The 24631-nt window shown below is 41.1% G+C and overlaps 1 protein-coding gene across 1 annotated transcript in view; it reads right to left on the bottom strand.

Moving 5' to 3' along the window:
• Positions 1 to 16720, bottom strand: part of necab1 (N-terminal EF-hand calcium binding protein 1) — a 48009-nt gene extending 31289 nt beyond the window's left edge. Inside the window, exons 1-5 of the mRNA XM_067426329.1 lie at positions 16325 to 16720; positions 11850 to 11874; positions 9742 to 9850; positions 2878 to 2903; positions 925 to 1022 (exon numbers count right to left, since the gene is read on the bottom strand). Coding sequence (XP_067282430.1) covers positions 925 to 1022; positions 2878 to 2903; positions 9742 to 9850; positions 11850 to 11874; positions 16325 to 16411 — 345 coding nt within the window. The 5' untranslated portion in view covers positions 16412 to 16720. The remainder of the gene's footprint in view (positions 1 to 924; positions 1023 to 2877; positions 2904 to 9741; positions 9851 to 11849; positions 11875 to 16324) is intronic.
• Positions 16721 to 24631: the final 7911 nt, after the last annotated feature.

Below are 24631 nucleotides of genomic sequence, written 5' to 3'. Positions count from 1 at the left end.
CATTATTTCCCCATAAACATTATTAGATCCATCTGTGATGACCACAGTATCTTATTCCTGAGAAAAAGTTTCTGAAATTAATAGGCTATTTATTAATGTCATTACATTGTTCAAAGCATAAGAAACAATTATTTTTATTTTTAAAAGTATAATAATGGGAGTAATAACATGATCATAATAATTTCTTATATTTCATAGGATATATTAATTCGGTTAATTTCTTTTTCTATTCACTTGTTGTGTCTCCAAAAGGCCTGATAAACATGAAAGTCCTGGCGTCCACTACAGTGGACATGTATTAAATCAATGCCCAATGTTTTGTAACAGAAAAAAAAACTTGATTTCTTGATTAGAAACCCCATAACATTTTCCTGAGATGCTGATTTATAACAAACAATTTGAAAATAAATCCGATTTAAATTATAATTACAAAATATTATTATATTTCCATAAGAATGCTAAACATTAAAGCTACATGGGAGCAGCATGGGTGTTTGTGTCAGACAGATGTGAGTCTTAGCTAGTGCAGAAGCATCTTCAACCACTCTAAGTGTTCCCACAGCTTTATTACGACTCTGAGAAAATGACACATCTAATAGCTGCATTAGGGTCCAGGGAACATGCTGTTAGTGATTAAGATAAGACACTGAATGCCTCCAGGATGTAGAACACTAATTTTAGTGCTTACAGGTATAGCGTATATCTGCTGCACTAAAACACTGAGAGCTTAATCAAGTGACAGCACCCACATAAATACACAAAGGCCATGTTCAAGTACTCTTTACTAACTCTGTTTTCAGTCAGAGGAAGGTGAGACATGCATTAGACAAGAAAACTATTTTTCTTCTTTTCTCATAGTAATAATTTCTATAACTGAGGTCATGCCCACTTGTTGAATGCAAAGAAGGTAATAAGGCAACCCACCTTCTTGGTTTTGTCCATGGCTTTCAGGATAGATACGTTCAGGTCTTCCAAGGCAGCAAGGACATTTTCATATTCTCCAAGATGCTGAGAGAAGTAATCTAAGAGTAAAGAAAACCATTTCAAATATTACAATACGTATGGCAAGGGTTTCATAAAAGCTCTGGCAAAAACATCCACTTATCTCAGAACACAATCTGCAGCTATATATTTTTTTTTGTAGCAATACTAAAAAAAATTTTTTTAGGACTCTTTGATAAATAAACTGATAAAGTAATGTTATAATTATTACTGTCACTTTTTATCAATTTAAACTTACAATATGAAAGTTTCAGGCAGAAATCATGTTCATGAATGAGCGAATGCATTTAACGTTACGGTAGTAAGAAGCAGGGTGTGCCGAGAGCCCTTGGGAGGGAATTGTAATGAAAGAGACCTGCGTGAAAAACAGTTTTTATTATCCTCATTATGCTTATGCTGCATTTAGTTAAGCAACGCTCTTTTCGTTGCGTATGAGGAGTAACGCAGCACTGTTTTACATGGTTAAAACAATCATACTAAATACATTTTAGTTTGTTGAAAGTTATGTTATAACGTTATTCTGTGTGTTCACTTGGTGGCCGGTATGAGAGACCTGTTGCACTTTGCAGTAATCTAGATCACGGGTTTTCAAACTGGAGTCCAGGGACCCCCAGGGGTCCTCCAGAAGGTCCAAAGGGGTCCCCAGAACATTTCGGAGAATAAAAAGACAAAGCAAAAATGGATAAAGTCTACAAACATTCTGTTTAATTTCTAAATGATTCTCCTTTCTTGCCATATAGGCTACTTTCCAGAATTGTATTTGTTTGCTTTGTATATTTCTAGCAAGTCCCCTTTATTCTGCTCAATGCGGTTGTAAGGCAGTATTCTTAATGCAGTAAGTAAGCTGCTTACATACATTTATTGTGAAAGATGCTCAAACAAATAATTTTTAAATGAAAAATGTTCTTCTTGAGGTTTTTACATCTAACATTAAGTATAGCCAATTTATTAATTTTGTAAATTTGTATTTATAATTTCACATTTTAACTAACAGTTAAAATGTTTTTTCATAGGCCTACATTAAAATAGATGGATTTTTAGGAAGGGGGTCCCTCATAAAAGATTAATCATATTTGGGGGTCTTTGGCATCATACATTTTTAAAACAAGTAATTCAAACAATAAGACTAACTGTGTTGCGCTGTATAACAATGATTAAGCCTAGATTTCTGTTGATAAATGTATCCAAAAGATGCTTGCCTTTCAAAAATACATATTATATTAAAGTGTCATTGGTGTTTCCATGGCGTCTACAGAAATCAAGGGTAGCGTGGACATCATTGACAGGCGGCGCAATGACAGTCCGTAAAACTAGTTAAAATAGTTGATTTCTCTGGATTTGTTGGAAACATTTGAGATATTGTGAACAAAATATATAACATGGTTTTTTTTTTTTTGGTTTTTGGATATTTTATTCTAAAAATCTTACATACTGTGCCTTTAATGCCTTGCAAAATAAAAGTAGGCCTACTATTTTCTTTAAACAAATAAAAAAGTCTTACTGACCCCAAACTATTTATATCATATTCAAATTATATTAGACATGGCTATTTAAAACACTATTTACACATCAAACATCATTTCAATAAAAAAGATACCTGAGGCAAAACCCTCTGGATAGGCAGTCTATAAATGAGCCTCATATATCCTATTGTTATCTTAAATATTCGTGTGTGCCTCAAAACCATTTCCTTTATAACAGCGTTACTGGAAACCTGTTGACAGTTTTAAGGGTCCTTGTAGGATCATTTGGATTGCTCAGTGAACTGCCATTTTTTAACATGCTGAACCCCAAATAGTGCCTCAGGTATCTTTTCATCAAAGCTGTGCACATAAAAATCACAGTAATATTGTCAATAAAACTGTTCAATCTTACCACACAGCTCATCCGTGTCCACATTCCTGTAAACAGACCATAAACAGACATGTTAATTTAATTTCCTCTTAAAAGACAGGAATGTGTCTAAATGTGATCTAATGTCCTGTGCTGATTTTAAGCTATGCAGACAGCATCTTACTCAAAGGCAGGTCCTTTAGGAGTGCAATGTTTGACTAATGAGAGTGGGTCAACTTTAGACAACTAGGCTCTAACCCTGCATAACACCCACCAGGCAAACACTGAGTCCCCTGACAACTCCATGTCTCAACCCTGCTCTGATTCGAGGCTCAATGCTGTGAGGTAAAGTCATCATCTTACAGGCTGAAAGCAATGTGTCCCAATGCATAGAATGAACATTCCTAGGGATTTTTCAGACTTTGAAGCCAGTAATGTGTATGGGTCATTTGCACTAATATTCAAACTAAAATTGCACAAATATATCATAATTTCATACAAGTTTTTTTTATTTTTTTTATTTTAAAGAATCTAAAAATAGGTAGTCTAATGTAGTGATGAATAAGAACACACAAATTTGTTGAAAGGTAAAATTTGGGTTTTATTTGCACAACATCAAACAGCATTTTTATCAATATGAAGAAATATGCCAAATTTAACAGCAATTTCCATTAGCTTTACACAGTCACCGTGATTAGCGACAATCCTTTTTCCAGCAGAGAGAGTGGAAGAATTTCAGCATTTGGCAGTTGTAGAAGCAATGGCTGGATTGTTTGGGTTTCTACAAAACACTGGGTTAAAAACAACCCCATTTGGTCTTATTTTACACTACAGTATATTTATATAGCTTTAATACATGTTGCCTACATTTAAGCTTGTTTAACAAATAGCCGGAGTACAATATTGAACATTTAGAAGTAATTCAAGTGCAATCGACTGGTTTCTAGATCTGGAGCTTGTATTAAGTTTAGCTTGGGAACTTCTAAAGGCTGATTTATACTTCTGCGTTGGACCTGCGCCGTAGCCTCTACGCCGTGGGCTATGCGTTGATTTTCATTTATAATTCTGCATCCTTGTCCACGTCAAAACGTCAACGTGCAGTTACGGAGAGAGCATGTGTACCCCTGAGGGAGGAGTTCTGTCAGACCAATCACAGCACTTGAGGTCCGCGTAGAATTGACGGATTGTTACATTTTTGAAGAGGTGCACATCAGGGTACATCGTACAAATAACAATGACGTAGCTACAGTCAATGCTGAAGTATAAATTGTGCTTAAAGGAATACGGCTTGTTCAACTTCTACATGTGGGCAAATGCTTTTTTGTCTCAGTTGCATGCATTGTTTTAGTTTGGCAGGGTCACCTCTAGCTTAGCTTAGCATAATGAATGGAATCCTATGTTGCCAGCCAGCATGACCAAGTAAAATTGATCAAAAAAAAATATATATAGATTTCCTAGGCAGATATTGAATTGGGACTATATTATGCACTGCTACTTGGCGAAGCACTGCTACTTTTGCGCAGAGATATCACGCAACACATTGCAATCGCTCAACTGCCAGAGGACGTGAGGATGAGAGCCGCGATATCTCTGCGCCCAAGTAGCAATGCTTCGCCTGTGCTTCCACCTAATATCGTCCCAAGTCAATATCTGCCTAGGAAATTGCCAGTCTTAATCACCATCGCTATTTTTACTTGTTGTGAATACGCAGGCCACAAGAAGTAATTAGGTGTTGTTGTTTTTTTTTTGGGGGGATCACTTTTACTTGATCATGCTGGCTGGCAACATAGGATTCCATTAATTATGCTAAGCTAAGCTAGCAGCGACACTGCCAAACTAAAACAATGCATGCACTGAGACAAAAATGCATTTGCCCACATATCTAAATGTAGGAAAGAAGTTGAATAAGCCCTATTTCTAAAAACGGTGGATTGTTCCTTTAACTTCAGAACGCCGACCTGCATTTCACTCGTAGCTGAGATATGTTGTGACTTACTCCATAACTTGTCCATAAAAAACAGTGGACAGCTCAGAGGACATATTTTAACATTCTACATATTTATATTCAGTTTTTTAACAAAATCATAAATTTTTATGCAAGGCATTAGGCGTTTCTATCATGCGAAAAGACTGACGCCACACGTGTAAGTTACTCACATCGTGCCCCTGTAGCGTTGCATAAAATTAAATGATATACAGAACAAAAGCGAATTTATAGATCAAAAAAAATGTATACAAACTTGTATTTTACCGAATGTACCAATTTGACAGAGCTGAGAACTGCTTTCTTCTGGAGAGGTCGCAAAAAACGCGAACCGCGATAAATAACCCTGGGTTGTTGTGTCTGACCCAGGATCTCACTAACACAAAAACTACCCAAACACTGGGTTGTTATGTATGACCCAAGAGCTGGATAACACAAAAAATCTACCCAAACAATGAAAAAAATAACCCAAACAATGCCCCAAAAAGCTCAGCCCAGGATTTAGGTAGAAAAAAATGTATTTGGGTAGATTTGGCTAGATTTTTTTTGAGTTGAGAGCAGTGGTTCCCCAATGTTTTTTTCAGGAGGACCCCTATGTTAACGATTATTAATAACGGCTCTTTGCAAAAAAAAAAAATATTATTACTAGACCTGAATAAAACAGAGAGCTTGGCGTCACAGCTGAACGTTTAACTGACTGAGCCAGACCTCATAGCAGGAGTTAAAGCCTTCAATAAACATACAAATACAAACACATCAATAAGGCCTTAAGTACCACCAGCTGTACACTGTTAATCATTTTCATATTTATTTTCATATCTCTCCCCAAGTCACCATAAGAAGATGGTCAGTAAAAAGAATCACGAACAACAGGGACTGAAATTGTCATTAAAATAAGATGAAATCACTATAATTTACTTTACCCGTTTTAGTGGGTTGAAAAATCCTTATACGTGAGAGAGTAAATGCAGGACCCCTAATCTTACAAGATTTTATATAGTTGTCACTTTCATGAGATCAAAAGAATCAGGCTTATACTTAATCACTATCCATTATAATGAATAATTGATGCTTGACCACAAACAATTGTGCTAAGGGGAAGAGCCAACTACTAGGTTGGCACAGGAAAGTGATTTTTCCTTTGAAATATTACATCAAACCAAATCTGCCCCGGCCACACAATGAATAGAAAATAAAATCACAAGCACATTCTCATCAAACACCTACTACAAAGGGAGCATGTACCAGCCAGGAGAGCTGCTGCTATGGAAACCAAGATGACTTTAAGTGACATGGAATCATTCCACCAGAAGGTGAATGCAAGATAAAGATCTGCCCCTTATAACATATGCCACACAGACTTGCTAGTTTCACTATACATTAATCCCATATCTCTAAATATTGGGCTATATTTACATTTTTATTTTGGGGTGAACTATTCCTTTAAATGAGATTTGTTTTTCACAACAACAAAAGATCCTTTGGCATGTCATTTCTGCCCAATTTAAAACTCTCAAGAACGTCTCAATATAAAGAGAAAACCAAACTGCTTTATCTCTCTCAAACAAACACACACATCAACATGGACTATTGATGTGGCTGTGTCTAACAAGCCAGAAGCACGATAAGCATCAATCTGACAAGAGTCCGCCGTGAGAGACAGCACACCCTCGCCCTCAATGAATGTTACTCACAGCAGACGCTGTAATGACATCATCAGTACAGAGAGGCAGCTGAGTACAAGTCTATGGTTGGAGGTCTATGGCACTTGTATTGCGTCACGACTGTTTGTTTGTTTTTTGACAAACCACACAGCAAGAAAAATAGAATACTGTAAAAATAAAAAAGATACTTGAAGCCCCATTTAGGATTCTAATCTAATTCACATTTATTCTTGGAGGTTGATTCCAAAAAGAAGCAATTATTTGACTCACTTTGGCATTGAGTCTACTCCAATGCTTCAAATCAGTTTCTATCAGGTAAACTCAGTTGAAGGACATTAAAACCGGCTGTGTCCATTTAAGGGTTAGTTCACCCCAAAATTAAAATTCTGTCAATAATTACTTACCCTAATGTCGTTCGACACCCGTAAGACCACCATTCATCTTCGGAAACACAAATGAAGATATTCTTGTTGAAATCCGATTGGCTCACAAGGGCTTTCATTGACAACAATGTTTTATGGGTCTCAAGACCCATAAAAGGCACTAAAGAGGTCATTAAAAAGTCCATCTCACTACAGTGGTTCTACAATAATTTTATGAAAGGATGAGAATAGTTTTTGCGTACACAAAAAAACCCCTAAATAACGACTTATTTAGTGATGGGCCGATTTCAAAACAAAGTTTCGAACCATTATGAATCAATGTGTCAATTCATGATTCGGATCCAACGGCGCGATCCGATCCGAATCATGAATCAAGACACTCATTTATAACGGTTCGAAACTTTGTTTTGAAATCGGCCCATCACTATATAAGTCGTTATTTTATTTTTTTGCGCACAAAAACTATACTGGTCACTTAATAAAATTATTGTAGAGCCACTGTAGTGAGATAGTGTGTAACAACATCTTTAGTGCTTTTTATGGGTCTTGAGAGAGGAAATGGCATTAGTGTCAATGAAAGCCTTCCTGAGTCATCGGATTTCAACAAAAATATCTTCATTTGTGTTCCGAAGATGAACGGAGGTCTTACAGGTGTCAAACGACATTAGGGTAAGTAATTAATGACAAAATTTTTGTTTTTGGGTGAAATAACCCTTTAATTACGATTAATTCACTGATTTGTTCATCACCAATAGGCGACAATCAAATAACTTCTTTGAAATGAGTCTTTGAATCATTCATTTACTTGAACGCATTCTTTTTTTCTTACCAATAGGGAAAGTTAGTCTGGAATCAAGTTAAAAAAACTTGGAATCAAGAGATATCAGCCCTATTCATATGTATCAGCTCTGTTCATATGTAAAAGTGTTGTTCTAGCTTGGGTCATAGCACTCGAGTCCAAGTCTCATATTTTGTGGTCTTAGGCTTGTCATGGACTCGGTCTAGACTTGATCCTCTTCAAGATAGGGTTTCACCAGCCATTCATGATGTTACACTAGAGGCGTAGAAACTATGAGCTAGTTTGTAACTTACTAATTTGGTTGCAAAATAGACCTATTTGCAGCACTTTAATAAACAAATCAAAATAAAATTACAACAAAGTGATAATCCATAGTACGAACAACATAATGTGGTAAACAGAAGCAACACTGAACAAAGAACAGAACAAACTCAAGGGCAATATATATAAAGCAAAACTGATCATCTAAACAAGGAGCAGGTGGATGTTATGGTGACCCACGGCAGATTCGATAGAGGGTAGAGCCAGACTGGTGTCCAAAGGAAAGCTGGAGACCAGGATGTCCATGGTTGAGACTGAACGACGGCTGACCAAAGTGGAACCAAAAGGTGAAGGAGCCTGGAGGAGCCCACATGTCGATAGGCCGAGGTGGAATAATGGACTTGGAGGCCCGAGCGGAGCCACAGAATCCGTGCACCAAGCCGAGGAGGAGCCATATCGCTGGACATGACCATCAGAGAAGTGGGAGCCATGGAGCTAGACTTGGAAGCCGGATGGTACTGGCAGACGCAAGGACAACTTATGCCTAGTTCAGACTGCACGATTTTCAAACTCGTCGGGTCACTGCTATTTTCACACTGCATGACTATCTGGGGTAGCATTCAGCCACTGCTGTTTTCACACTGACCGATGGATCGGCGGTAGAGGGGTTCACACTGCATGACTATACAAGAGGAAGAATCGCTGAGAACTCTCTCTCTCTCTCTCTCTCTCTCGCTCTCTCGCTCTCTCGCTCTCTCGCTCTCTCAAACTAAGTTTCCCAACTAAACACACGTGCGATGTGGTAAACAACGCAAGATCACACGTGCGTCAGACCGGAGTACTCGTGTGAGACTTGGGATTGTTATTAAAAATGATAAACTGCTGAAAGTTTGCTCCAAATTGTTTGTGTGCTGATTAGTGGAGAAAAAGAAAAAAGATTATGGCGGAGGAAATTCTTGGAGAGACAGAGGGAGCCAGGATTGTGTTCTGCAAAGAGAATTTGAGGTATATAAATAATTTTGTAATGCGCTGCTGCTGCGGCTGGACATGCAAATGTTCGGGCTTTGTTTCTGTTTGACAGAATTGCAAATATATCTATTAAAATACTGATATTTATGTCTATAACTCCTCCCTGAACCTCCCGGTGCCCTGTATCGCACTCTTTCATTGGCTGTCGGTCATCGCCAATGTAATTTTCCGTCAGAACACATTTCACACAGCAGGAGTTTGAATCGGGCGTCGGCAACTCATCTGTGATTCTCGCTGATCACGTCTTTGATCCTTCACACTGCGTGATTGTCACGCGCGTGCACGAGCACCGATTTGCCTATGATTTCGAGCATTTGTCAGCAAGTTCGCAAAACCTGTCGGCGGTAAAAGCAACTTGGGACTGGGCTAAACCAGCGGTGGCGAAGAATTGAAGTTTGAAAAAAAAGGGCTTATTGATTTACTTTTTTATTCCAAACACTATTCCAGGTCAGTCCAGGCTTCTTTAAACATTTAGTTACATTTCAACTAAGTTTAATAGTGCGATGCAAACATATTTAGTAGTGTATATTAATGCATAAATGCCACTTCATGTTGCAACTAGGCTCAGTTGTTACCTATACACAGCTGGTAAACCAGCCCCAGGTCTTCACCAGAACTCTGACTCAAATGAGCAGGTCTCAACTACAACACCGGTCCTAGCACACATGTATTTTGATAGTCAAAACAATGAGATTCATGCTATATGATTGTGTCTGACACATGAGGCAGCAATTTGATTTGATTGTCATCAGTATGTGTATTTGAACGATAAACGGCAATACTTACTCTGTGTTATGAGTGTCAATTGTATGGAAAAGCTCCTTTAAGTCATCTCCTGTCAGAACACCATCTGAGAAATAAGCCTTGAACTCATCAAAGGACAGCTTCCCATCATCTTTTGAGAGGAAAATGGGGTTAAAATGTGCCTTGAAAAACAAAATCTAACTCATAAAAGTATTTCAGATTTAATAAAGACAGTGCTGAATATAAAAATAAGAGAGAAAGTAAAGTTCATCATCCTTCAGACTATGACAATTTAGCTCATGCACATCAGATCTCAAATCCACAAAATAATGTTTGCGACAGAACTGAGGGGTCATGTTAGTTGGTGCAGACGGCCAGAGGTTTTTTAAACAAACAGTGACAGGTGAGTCACGCCAGACTATACTCAAAATAGCATAAATGTACTGCTGCACATGTGGTGTGCTGTACACCTACTGATATACAATATGAAATGCATTGAAGGAACTTCAAAATGAGCACAGTATGAGGAAGAGGGAAAGAGATCTCCAAAATTCCTTGTGACTGACATTATATACATACATTGTGCATTAATATTGTATTGACTGACATGATATAATCCAAGTATATGTTGTTACAGAGCCAGAACTTATTATACATTCTTCAAAATGTCGTGTTTACAAAAATTTTGCCTTCTTTTAAGATTTACGCAATATTATTAATTGTAAAATTCCATTAAATGTAATAATCCTTACCTATTTTAATGTAATAATTGAACACTCCTAGCCTAGAAATCTAGACGCACCCTAGCGGCAGCAAATTTAATCTGCCCGCGAGTGTCGTCTAGCAACTCTCAATACCCTTCTGAGCTGTAATCGCCTAACTCTTGCCGGGCCAATCACATCGTGTATAGAGTCAGTGGGCGGGGCCATAATGATGATGGCCGAGTTGCGTTTGCATGCTTCTAGTAAACACAGAAACTGGCGAACGGTGGTCTTTCGAATCAGCTTTGACCGATTCTGGAAGACTTGGAGTTAAGCTTTTCTCTGAGAAAAGAACAAAGAACGGCACTGAAGTCATTCTTTGAAAAGGGAAGATGTGTCGGGAGTTTTGCTGACCGGATACGGCAAATGTTTAATCTATTAACAAGCTCAGTTTCACCTTTGTTGCTCTGGTTGGTTGTAGCGCTATCCTATCTCGTGCAGAGGGAGTTTGAAAGACAACCGTTTATCCCGCCCCTCGGATTGAGCCCTGTCTATGGTGAGTTTCCAGACCAAACATCTTGATGTGGGTCTGGCTTGTCATGCTAGAATACTCCATAATCAATTATTCAATTAAATTACATAAGGATTATTCAATTCGATTTAAATGCACTGTAAAAAAAAAAAAAAAAAAAAAAAAACAGGTCTCCAATTAAAAATTTTCTAGGGACTGATCACAACTAAATTTTTCAGTTGGCTGAATTTAATTTCCGTTAATTAAATTACATCAATTCACAAAATTTCAATTCCGCCAACTGAAAAATTTAGATGTGATCAGTCACTAGAACATTTTCAATTGGAGACATTATTGTTTTTTACAGTGTGGAATTTCATTAATTAAACTGGGTAAATCTAAAAAAAAAAGATTTCTCAGACATAACTTACATTTCTCACCATTCAGATACATAAACCTACAGTAATGTTTTCTTTTAAGAATATTTTTAAAATGCAATTATCTTTAAATGAACAAAATATTAGTTGGATCAGCAAAGTGTCTGTTTACAATGAACTCAATTTTTTTAAGGCAACTAGTTTACTTACTTAAGTTAAACCATCAAATATTTTTTTACAAAGCAAAGTAACAGAGTATGAATTCCAATAGCAAAACTGAACTTCAAAGAAATCTAAATCAAGGTTATTTTGTAACATTTTGAACTATGGGAGGGGAGGAGCACAGTGACATTTAATTGGTATCGCTCTACCATATTGACTATCAGGAAACGTATGGACGTTCTAGTGTTTCCATGACAACAGAGCAACACCATACGCTGGAAATGGACAACCATTCAACCATATGGAGGCATCAAGTAATGTGTACTAGTCTACAACAAACAGTTAATTATGCAGGTGAGCAACAAATGTGCTTTGAAAGACAGAAAGGCAATGCCTTACCATTTTTGTCAGCTCTTCTCAGTATCTGAAAGCAAACAGGACAATATCAGTTCATAGCCAGGAGAAATCATGCTGAGTTGATCATGTAAAGGGACTCTAGCACTGTAAATTATTTAGGTCGAGCCCTAAAAAGAGCAAAGATGAAAGAAAAAGTGATGATGGCTATGTTGACTATGAAAGCCCAGGCACACTAGCAGTCTGTTAAATAAAGTCCCAATTCACAGCAAGAATATTCACACTCTAAATATGTTCCACTGCTATAGGCATGCCAAGACGATGCTGAATTTAGCTTTCTCCTTAGAGGAGTGAAAAAAACTATGCCACCAATCTGTCAGGGACCGGTCCTTCCTTATTCCAGTTTTATAATTATCAATACACACACCTCATGTCCCAGGGGAAGCTCTTTAGACAGCATACTACAATTTAATTAGCAACTCAAACTGCACTACACGATCTGCATTTATTATAAAGGAGAAAAGAGATTATTTAATAACTAAATGTTAATGTGAATAAACTAATTAACAATATGCTATTTAACTATATGCTTAATAACTGCAAATATAAAAATGCAATAATAAATGAGTAAAAAAATGAAATAATGTAATAATGGTGCTCTGAGCACAGTGCATTACATAAGACTATAAATATCCCTTCAAGATTAAGACCTGAGATCAGTTTATACCAACTAAATGCTAAAACCCTAAATGCCATTTTTTTTATGTTGTCAGTTTACAATTTTACCTTGCTAGCCTATATACAGTGGGGCAAAAAAGTATTGTCATCCACCAATTGTGTAAGTTGTCCCACTTAAAAGATAAGAGATGCCTGTAATTTTCATCATAGGTACATTTAAACTATGAGAGATAGAATGAGAAGAAAAAATCATAAAATCACATTTTGATTGTCTGATTTTTAAAGAATTTATTTGCAAAATATGGTGAAAAATAAGTATTTGGTCACCCACAAAAAACCTCACAGACCTTTAACTTCTTTAAAGGGTCATGAAACCCCAAAACACTTTTTTTGAGATGTAAACAGATATGTATAGGCTGCACATCATTGAAAACACTAAGGGTACTCTTTAATGGTTTTCATATGTGAAAATAGTTATTTTTGCATTTTTCAGAGCGATTTCTGTCTTCCGGTTTGAAAAGCTTAGTCGGAGCAACGTCACAAATGCTGACGTCGGCACGGCCTTTTCGGCCCAAGTATGGGCTGCTGGGCACATGCTGACGTCGACCGCTCCGAGCGACTCTCGATATATATTCATGACATGAAGCTCATTCAGTCCAATCCCTGCGCTGTAGTATGCATACAAGATAATTTAGTTAATATGCATGAGACAGTCACTTCTGTCAGGCTCGTCTTCCATCATTATTGTAGAGATATGGTGGGGAAGTTTTGGAAGCAGCGTGCGGAAAAGTCACGGAGGAACGCTAGGCGTTGTGCTGATACGAAGTAACGTAAGGGCGCCGAGCGAGCTGTAACCGGCGCCGTCTGTGGAAGCCTTTGCTACAAAGGCTCGGTAAAGTAAAATTCACCTGAGGAATTGCACGCCGAACCTGCAAGCGTTGACTATGTCAGGAGTGCAAAATAACCAATCTGTAATCTGTAGGCTAATGAACAAAAGCCACGTCCTCTCAGTTTTATTTGTCGTCACAGACATGCACTAAACCGCATGTGTTCGGGCTCTTAGTGAAACAGTGTGCATATTTGGACAAATATAGATTTAGCTGCCGAGTGATAGACAGCGCGGATCGTCACGGCAACCCAGCGTGTGTCGCTCTGTGCTTCAGATGCGCGGTCGAGACTATGAAGCCTCAAACCCCTTCGCTTTTACCCCGATCTAGAATTACACATCTCTATCACATCGCATGTTGGGTGGTTCACGTTCTCTTATCACGTCGGCGCGTTGTTCATCTTGCCAAACAGCGTGCATATTTGGACAAATATAGTTTTATCACGTTTGCAAAATATTTCGTCATGCAGAATAACATTTATTTTCATTTCTCACTGAATTATGCTGGTTTGAACTTTGAAGAGCTGAATGATTTGCGATCTCTGCTGCACGCCGCTCTCTCATTGGCTGTACTCATCCCTCATTTAATCTCACTGTGGTAAACAATGCCAACGTGAACCAAGAACATGTCTCAGAACCGCTGTAACTGTTGGTATCACTAATCTTAATGCACCTACTGACACTCCCCTATTTATGCAAACCATTCCCTCTTTCCACACAATACCATCCCACCTTTTCACAGTCGACCACTCCCCTTTTAACAAGCCTTTTCAAATCGAAGGTGTGAAAAAACACTGCTGCAGAAGGGGGGTTTCATGGCCCTTTAAGAGGCTCCTCTGTCCTCCACTCATTACTGTATTAATGGCACCTGTTTGAACCTTGTTATCAGTATAAAAGACACCTGTCCACAAACTCAAATTCCAAACTCCACTAGGGCCAAGACCAAAGAGCTGTCAAAGGACACCAGAAACAAAATTGAAGACCTGCACCAGGCTAGGAAGACTGAATCTACAATAGGTAACTAAGCAACTTGGTGTGAAGAAATCAACTGTGGGAGCAATTATTAGAAAATGGAAGACATACAAGACCACTTATAATCTCCCTCGATCTGGGGCTCCACGCAAGATCTCACACTTTGGGGTCAAAATGATCACAAGGACGGTGAGCAAAAATCCCAGAACCACAATCACCTAGTGAATGACCTGCAGAGAGCTGGGACCAAAGTAATAAAGGCTATCATCAGTAACACACTACGCCGTCATGGACTCAAATCCTCCAGTGCCATACGTGTCCCCCTCCTTAAGCCTGTACATGTCCAAGCACGTCTGAAGTTTGCTAGAGAGAATTTGAATGATCCAGAAGAGGATTGGGAGAATGTCAGATGAAACCAAAATATAACTTTTTTGTAAAAACTCAACTTGTCATGTTTGAAGGAGAAATAATCCTGAGGTGCATCCAAAGAACACCATACCTACGGTGAAGCATGGGGGTGGAAATATCATGCTTTGGGGCTGTTTTTCTACAAAGGGACCAGGACGACCGATCAGTATAAAGGAAAGAATGAATGGGGCCATGTATCCTGAGATTTTGAGTAAAAACCTCCTTCCATCAGCAAGGGCATTGAAGATGAAACGTGGCTGGGTCTTTCAGCATGACAGTGTTCGCAAACACACCACCCAGGCAACAAAGGAGAGGCTTCGTAAGAAGCATTGCAAGGTCCTGGAGTGGCCAAGCCAATCTCCAGACCTCAACCTCATAGAAAATCTTTGAAAATCTGTGGTGCCCAGCGACAGCCCCAACACATTACTGATCTAGAAGAGATCCGTATGGAAGAATGGGCAAAAATACCAGCAAGTGTGTAAAAACCTTGTGGTGACTTACAGAAAACGTTTGACCTCTGTCATTGCCAATAAAGGGTATAATAACAAAGTATTAAGATTAACTTTTGTTATTGACCAAATAATTATTTTCCACCATCATTTCCAAATAAATTTTTTAAAAATCAGAAAATGTGATTTTTTTTTCTCATTCTGTCTCTCATAGTTGAAGTGAAAATTACAGGCCTCTCTCCTCTTTTAAGCGGGAGTACTTACACAATTGGTGGCTGACTAAATATTTTTTGCCCCACTGTACTGTAGGAGTATAACAACATACTGTATTACAATATATCACAATACTAAAATGCAACAATATATACCGTGGATAGTGCCAATCTGTTTCATGGATAGTTCACCCAAAATGAAAAAGTTTTTGTGTCAGTACTACATTAAACTATTAGCTATATAGTGTTGAATATAATGTGTAATAATGCATTGGGGAATATTTGCAACAGTTACTAATAAAAAGTGTCCTATACATTATTTTACATATATCTAGTCAGAGACAGAGTTTGAGCATATTTGTCTAAGATAATTCTGTATTTTCAACTTCAGAATTCTGCATATGTTTATTGTGGTGTTAACAGCACCAAGCCTATTCATTTCCACTCCCAATATAATTCCAAATTTAGCATTTTAATCAACACATTTTTTACACATTGATTTTTTTAATCAATACATTTTTGTTAACCTTTTACCATATACCACGTCTTGGAGTACTGCGTCTTGGGTTATTTGATTTACTTCCTTTCTATCTACTCAAACCAGTCTGGCTCTTCTGAGCTTTGGCATCAACTAGACATTTTGCCTACCACTGGATAGATATTTTCTCTTTTTCTGACTATTATCTGTAAACCTAGGGATAATTGTGCATGAAAATCCCAGTAGATCAGCAGTAGACCCCAGCAGTTTAAAATCCCAGTAAATCCCAGTAGACCCAAGTGGACTCAACACGAATCCCTATACAGCAGTGGAGCCATCAACAGGTTCTTTTAGGTCTCCATTTTATCGTTCAGCACATTAATCCAGTATTACAGTATCACAATCAGACAATAATTATTATTATTTTAAATACTCACATCCAGAAATATTGACATTCCTTTCTTTAACTCGATGGGAGTGCTGGCTTCATCTGACAGTGACTGCACCTCTTCAGAACAATCCATAGTGATTCCTCGTGATAAATAATGATCTAACTTTTAGCTATAATAACGCTTAATTAATCCAAAAGAAGTGCGCGTGCAGAGAGACCGAGCGCGCGTTCTGCAGTATGTGGCTGTAATGCGCGTGAAAGGAATCTCCCGCTGTAGCCTACTCTAGTGATGATGAGCCACAGGTCTCCTAATGCTGCGATGCGCACCAATGACCCATACCATTCTCAGCGGGGATAAACACTTCTTTTTTTTACTCTCTCAACATACAAATACTTTTTAGGATGCGTTTCTTCATGTTTGTTATGACGCAAACGACAGAATAATGGAAAAATATTGGCTACGCAATGAAGTTGATGTTATTCGTGTTACAGAATAAAATTTAAAGGCATAGTTTACGTCAAAAAAATGAATAATTTATATAAATTCGTGAACTATTCCTTTAAGTGATCGTAGCACAAGATAATGTCACACACACACACACACACACACACACACACACACACACACACACACACACACACACACACACACACACACACTTAGATTTTTATACTGTACAAACTGTAAATTATATCCCCTAACCCTGTCCCTACCCCTAAACCCACCCATCACAGAAAACCTGCATTTTTACATTTCTAACAAACTTTGAAAAAAAGAAAAGAAAAATAAACTTGGGATAACCTTCCCATCTTGGGATAACCCCGTGAAATCAATTTATGTGCTATTTTAAAACTAACAACTTTATGAAATTCATTTTTAGCCTATATAACGTACTCGGTTACTTTCGTAACCTCGGTTCCCTGAGAGAGAGGAACGAGTATTACGTATGGGAAAAACTCCTTTTCTCGAGAATGTGAAGCAAAACTTTTAATAAAGGTATCTATGTAAAGCGCAGTGAGCTGCACGGCCATAGCCCAGCGCGAGGAGCGCTCTGATTGGCCGGGCTGCGGCAACTGCAGGAACCTATGGTGAGGCGGCTGAGAGGAACGAACCAATGGGGGGCGTTCCAGAAGCCCGCCGAAAAAGGTGCTTATATTTGCATACAGGAGGCTATATAAGACCCTAATTCGCCATAGGTGTCAGGTTTTAAGATCGACTGAAGCGATACCTGAGAAGCATAAACACGGCACGGAACGTAATACTCGTTCCTCTCTCTCAGGGAACCGAGGTTACGAAAGTAACCGAGTACGTTCCCTTTCGAGAGAGGTTCCTCGTATTACGTATGGGAACACAATGTAAAGCGCCGTGTGTGCTGACTGACCCAGTATACCCAAAGCACATGTTATAAACCCCCGAGACACCGACAGAGGCGGCTTATAAGGGGAATGAAGAACCGGAAGAGTCGGTTCGTTTGAACAGCTGATCGGACATAGTCGGATCTTATGATGAATGAATAGTGCTTAAGGACTAATGTGTACAGGCCAAAATGTAAGGCAATCTGTTTGCCAGGGTCAAGATAGAGCCTAGATGGAGAGAAGCCCTGCTTGTAGAGCTGGAACCTCCAACTTGTAGAATCTGATAAAAGTGGACGGAGAGGCCCAGCCTGCCGCCGCACAGATATCTTCCAAAGAAATGTCACACGACCAAGCCCAAGATGAGGCCATGCCTCTAGAGGAGTGGGCTTAAATGCCTGTAGGACAGGTTAGGTCCTGGACCTATATGCTAGTGGGACTGCATCCACTATCCAGTGTGAGAGACTGTTTCATGACAGCACAAACTTTAGTGCGGCCACCGAAGCAATGAAGAGCTGATCCGACTGCCTGAAGGGGGCGGAGCGCTCTAAATACAATCTCAATGCTCTGACTGGGCAGAATAGGTTTGCGTCTTATTCTCTCTGAGACGCGGGTTAAGCAGTGCAAAGACCTGCATACTGAAGGGGTTGATAGCACTTTCAGCATAAAACCATGCCTCGGTTTGAGCACAACCTTGAAGTTGCTGGGCCCAAACTCAAGACAGGAAGGGCTCACGGAGAGTGCAGGTGAGCCACCCACTCGGTTAACCGAGGCCACAGCCAGCAGAAAAACGGTTTTGAGTGATATGTGCTTCAAGCTCGTGTTCTGAAGTGGTTAGGAGGGGGAACCCTTCACGGCCTCCAAAACCATGGCGAGGTCCCAAATAGGGACCGAGGTAGGGGCAAGGCGGGCTGAATCTCCTGGCCCCTTTAAGAAAACACACAATAAGATCACTTTTCCCTAGTGAATGTGCCGCGATCGGAGCGTGGCTAGCTGCTATGGCGGAGACACACACCCCGAGTATGGAGGGGGGACGGCCCGCATCCATTAGCTCTTGGAGAAAGCGAGCGGTTCCGCCAGTTCGCATGAGTGTGCGTCGATGTTTCGCGTGGCACATTGGTTAGAAAACCACTGACCACTTCAAAGCAGAGCTGCCAGATAGCAGGGGCTCTAGCTTCCGAAATAGTGTTCATAACTTGTCAGAGAGGTTCCCGGATACCGTTGATGGGCCATACGTGGAGGGCCCACAGCTCGGGATTGGGATGCCAGACCTTCCCTTTCATTGGCAGAATAGGCATGGGGCTGTGTCTGACAGCTGAAACAGTATGGAGAACCATGTGCGGTTCTTCCAAAGTGGGGCTATTAAAAAGCACAGGCTGCAGCTGGATCGCGATCGGAGGGAACATATAGAGGGAGTCTGGGCCAACATGGGCCAGGGCATCCCTGCGTTTGCAGAAAAAATATTGGGCAGCGTGTGCTGTGCGAGCTGAATTGTTTGCGGGTAAAGGGACCATCCCCCTGGGGACATGGGTCCTCTGGATAACATGTCCGGACCCTGATTCAGAATACCTGGCACGTAAGCCGCCCTTAGGGAGCTCAGATTGTGCTCTGCCCATAAAATGAGATGCTTAGCCATGCAGTGAACAGAGTCTGATCTCGGCTGCCCTAGCGATTTTATGTACATTATCAAGACGTGGTGGTTCTTATGCCGTAAGTCTTGAGTCTATGACAATGACTGTACTGATAAGCCTGCCCCTCGAAGGCGAATCTCAAGAATGGCCTGTAGTGGGGGTGGGGGGTTATCGTAACGTGAAGTATGCGTTTTTCAGATCTATTGAGAAAACCCAATCCCCGGGGCGAATGTGCGCGAGGATTTGTTTCACCGTCAGCACCTTGAAACGAGCGTGTCATAAGTGCTTTGTTCAGATGCCTGGAAAATGGGCCTGAGACCGCCACCCATTTTCGGCATGAGGAATTAGCGACAGTAAAAACCTGACTCGCTAGCGTCGGGTGTACTGTTTTCGCCGCTCTCTCCTTTAACAGTCTCAATGCCTCAGCGAGAAGCACGTGACTGACACTGCTTCTTACAGAGGGCTCGACCACGGCTTGAATCGCGGGGTCTGCGAGCAAAACTGTAGCGAGAACCTCGTTTTATATGTTCAACACCCAATATTATATACCAGGAATGGCCTGCCAGGCCTGGGCTCGTAAAGCCAGGGGTTGAATTAGATTCGGGGGCTGGCCGCTTAGTAATAGGGGCCTGTTAGCCGGGTTGCTTGTGCTGTAACACTGCTTGTAACACTGTGGGGATAGTGTTAGTTTTGGCGGTGCAGGCTTTGCAGTGGGCGCACGCCTCACATTTATATTGTGTGTGCGAGAGTGAACTTTGTGAAAAGTGCTTGGGTGCAGGAGTGCAGACTGTAAAGTGGGCACATTTCCTACATAGAAAGCTCTTTTGTGTGTAGTGTAAACAATGTGCAGTGGCGCACAACCTACGTAGAATACCCACGGTGCAAACCAGTGAGCAAATCCACAGGGGTAAACGCACACAGCATTAGTGTGCAGACGAGCGTGTTTAACACAGGCTAGTTGACTGCAATATTTCATCTCCAGTCACTTAACTTAAGGGAACTGGGAGAATGTAAGGAAGTGCGGGTGGTATGTGAGCCATTCCACAATGCCGTTATGCTCTAGTCTAGACTGAAAGCGCGCATGCAGACAAGCGTGTTTGACCACAGGCTAGTTGACTGCAATAAGGCTAGTTGACTTTATATGGTGTAATCCGGCCGCGGCGGGATTTATTTGTGATTTTGTGAGGCTGAATTAACAGTGCTTATGTAGGGGTGCACACTGTGTAGTGGACACTTTGTCTACAGTGTAAAAACCTTTCCAGCCGCCTGAATAAAGGGGACTGGAAGTGATAGAGTGAAAAAAGGGCTTAGCTTGGCAGCCATTTTCCGACGCCCTTATGCTCTGACAGTGAGCGCGTGCTATGACGTAAGCCGCGCTCTAGTCAGCAACGCGCTGTGGAAGGGGCGCGCGCTATCATGACAAGGCAGCCATTACAACTTCCTTGGCAGTAAGCGCGCGCTGCAGCGACATTGTTCTTGACATACCCAACAGCCCGAGCTCGCTCGTCTAACTTACTCTAGTATTCTCTGTCCGCAGCGCTTCAGCACGGCGGCGGTAGAATGAGCACGGCGAGAGCTTCAGCTCGAGTTTGTTTATTCACTCTAGTATTCTCTGTCCGCGGCGATAGAGCGACAGGACGAGAGAATTGGAAGCGTGAGGTAAAACTCTGTCCGCGGCGCTTCTAGCACGGCGAGAGCTTCGGCTCGAGTTAGTTAATTCACTCTAGTATTCTCTGTCCGCGGCGATAGAGCGACAGGACGAGAGAATTGGAAGCGTGAGGTAAAACTCTGTCCGCGGCGCTTCTAGCACGGCGAGAGCTTCGGCTCGAGTTTGTTTATTCACTCTAGTATTCTCTGTCCGCGGCGATAGAGCGACAGGACGAGAGAATTGGAAGCGTGAGGTAAAACTCTGTCCGCGGCGCTTCTAGCACGGCGAGAGCTTCGGCTCGAGTTTGTTTATTCACTCTAGTATTCTCTGTCCGCGGCGATAGAGCGACAGGACGAGAGAATTGGAAGCGTGAGGTAAAACTCTGTCCGCGGCGCTTCTAGCACGGCGAGAGCTTCGGCTCGAGTTTGTTTATTAACTCTAGTATTCTCTGTCCGCGGCGATAGAGCGACAGGACGAGATAATTGGAAGCGTGAGGTAAAACTCTGTCCGCGGCGCTTCTAGCACGGCGAGAGCTTCGGCTCGAGTTTGTTTATTCACTCTAGTATTCTCCGTCCGCGGCGATAGAGCGACAGGACGAGAGAATTGGAAGCGTGAGGTAAAACTCTGTCCGCGGCGCTTCTAGTACGGCGAGAGCTTCGGCTCGAGTTTGTTTATTCACTCTAGTATTCTCTGTCCGCGGCGATAGAGCGACAGGACGAGAGAATTGGAAGCGTGAGGTAAAACTCTGTCCGCGGCGCTTCTAGCACGGCGAGAGCTTCGGCTCGAGTTTGTTTATTCACTCTAGTATTCTCTGTCCGCGGCGATAGAGCGACAGGACGAGAGAATTGGAAGCGTGAGGTAAAACTCTGTCCGCGGCGCTTCTAGCACGGCGAGAGCTTCGGCTCGAGTTTGTTTATTCACTCTAGTATTCTCCGTCCGCGGCGATAGAGCGACAGGACGAGAGAATTGGAAGCGTGAGGTAAAACTCTGTCCGCGGCGCTTCTAGCACGGCGAGAGCTTCGGCTCGAGTTTGTTTATTCACTCTAGTATTCTCTGTCCGCGGCGATAGAGCGACAGGACGAGAGAATTGGAAGCGTGAGGTAAAACTCTGTCCGCGGCGCTTCTAGCACGGCGAGAGCTTCGGCTCGAGTTTGTTTATTCACTCTAGTATTCTCTGTCCGCGGCGATATCGCGACTGAACCAGAGAAGAGGAAGACTGAGGAAAAACTCCGTCTGTCCGCGGCGCCTCCTCAGCGCGACGGTATAGTGACGAGAGCTTCGGCTCGAGTTCGCCTATTCACTCTAGTATTCTCTGTCCGCGGCTGTAGCGCGACGGAATGAGAGAAGAGTGGGAACAACTCTGTGGCAGCGGCGGAAGAAGAGCCGCGGCGGCGGCAGAGTGAAGAGAGCTTCGGCTTGAGTGTGCTCATGTCCTCTAACATTCTCTCTTTCCGCGGCGCTATTCAGCGCGACGGGACGAGAGCAGAGGGAGAGTGAGAAGAGCTCCGTCTTTCCGCGGCGCTTAACGACGCGGCGGAACGAGAGAGTCCTCGAGTAGAACAAGCCTGTAAGCTCTAGAAGTGGCGTTGCAGCGGCAACACACACACAAACACATATAACACTCAACATAGACACAGTTTAAAGGATATATAACGCCGGATGGCGTAGCTGGAACGGCAGAGAAGGCGGAGAGGGAGTCCGTCGTCCTCAGCTGCAGGTTCCGCTGGTGCCTTTTCAACGGCGGTGCTTCTTCCGGAGACCAGCGAAGGTATCGCTGAAGGAGATAAAATCTGACACCTATGGCGAATTAGGGTCTTATATAGCCTCCTGTATGCAAATATAAGCACCTTTTTCGGCGGGCTTCTGGAACGCCCCCCATTGGTTCGTTCCTCTCAGCCGCCTCACCATAGGTTCCTGCAGTTGCCGCAGCCCGGCCAATCAGAGCGCTCCTCGCGCTGGGCTATGGCCGTGCAGCTCACTGCGCTTTACATAGATACCTTTATTAAAAGTTTTGCTTCACATTCTCGAGAAAAGGAGTTTTTCCCATACGTAATACGAGGAACCTCTCTCGAAAGGGAACTCCTTGCCATGTAGGCCTACCACAATTTTTTTTGATGAATTGAAGGTGAAACAGCAGCGACATCTTGTGGTAAAACGTGGCATCATCATGTTAAAATACGTTTAACCTATTTAACCAACTATCTTTGAACTCATATTATAAAAAGAAGAAAATAACTTATCACCTTATTTGATGTCTTAACCAATGTGATGTGTTTGTTATTATATATCCTGTCATTTCAAGCTAATCAGACTATTCAACATGAAATATGGATATCTTTCTGTTCAAACTGTCTGGTGGCCATTTTGAATCTTTCACCAGAAGAGGAGCCTGTTAAATGTGCATTTTTTTTTAGATGTTTGAGACTTTATTTTCAATAAGTATAACTTACTGCAAAATTAAGATAATAATGTTTAGACTTTTGCATATTATAACCTGATACCTGGATTTTGGAAGTAATTACAGTTCCAAAAGATAGTTTTAGCAACATGGTGCAGGTGCCACAGAACATTGTTAGCTTACTACTACCCCCATAGCAAACAGACTTGGCCCAAATGTGGCTTCTTAATGGCACTGCTGGCATGTTGCCTGCATTGCCATGCATCATGTCAGCCAACTGTAGGCCATGTGTGGCAATGATGGCACTGCATGCATGACGGAAGACAACATTTGGGCCGATTGTAGATGGGAGGGAGCTGTGTGGCCCAGATCAGTGTAGCGATTATGGGCCATATTTGGCAATGATGGCACTGCACTTCCCTTCACTACTTTGTACTGGACTGGTATTTGGGCCTGCTACTATATTCAAGGCAATAATATACAATTCTCTCTCTCTCTCTCTCTCTCTCTCTCTCTCTCTCTCTCTCTCTCTCTCTCTATAAAAAAGATAAATAATTAATAAATGTAGTATTTAGTTTTCAGCAATGTTCACAAAATTCAACAATCATTAGGAATTCCAAAATCCATTTGACCTGAACAAAATATTCATTTTCCTAACAAGATTAAATTATATAGAATATAATATCTTATATTATCATGTGTGAGTGTATATATATATATATATATATATATATATATATATATATATATACACATACATACATACATACATGTTTAAATTTCAGTGCTAGATTCATTCATAGATTCATTTATTTTGTGTAATGAGTATAATGTACTTTGTAAGAGAGAATCATCGATCAACAGGAACACAGTGTAAGTGTTTGTAAACTTTTCTCATTTTCTCAGTTTGTTTGTGTAGTGTATTGTTGTGTATCAATAGTTCTGGTGTATTCTCGCAGTGTGTTGAGAGTTCTCATGTGTGTAAACAAGTATGTAAAAAATGTACATGGTAAACAACTGGCTGTCTTTTTGAGTTATTGTTAAATAAACACATTTTAAAAATTGAATTTTCTTGTGACTTATTTGTTCACATGGTTTGGGTAAGATTAGGCGCGGTTATGGCTCAGTTTTGGAGTTTCTGGTCAAAGGGTGGTGTTGATATGGTTAACTTATGGCTGAGAATTGGTACCCAAAATAAAACCTTTTGGCCCAGCTCAGGGCCAGTTATGGCCCATGTGTGACCCTGGTCTGTAATCCAGTTCTGGGGCGCTTCAGGGCCATCATTCTTTGCGGTACTTGGGCTGAGGGAAAAGTGATTATGTG

This window comes from Pseudorasbora parva, chromosome 19, assembly GCF_024679245.1.
Source record: "Pseudorasbora parva isolate DD20220531a chromosome 19, ASM2467924v1, whole genome shotgun sequence".
NCBI classification, from domain to species: domain Eukaryota; kingdom Metazoa; phylum Chordata; class Actinopteri; order Cypriniformes; family Gobionidae; genus Pseudorasbora; species Pseudorasbora parva.
The sequence above is the reverse complement of the archived record's forward strand: the minus strand, read 5'-3'. Positions and strand labels throughout refer to the sequence as shown.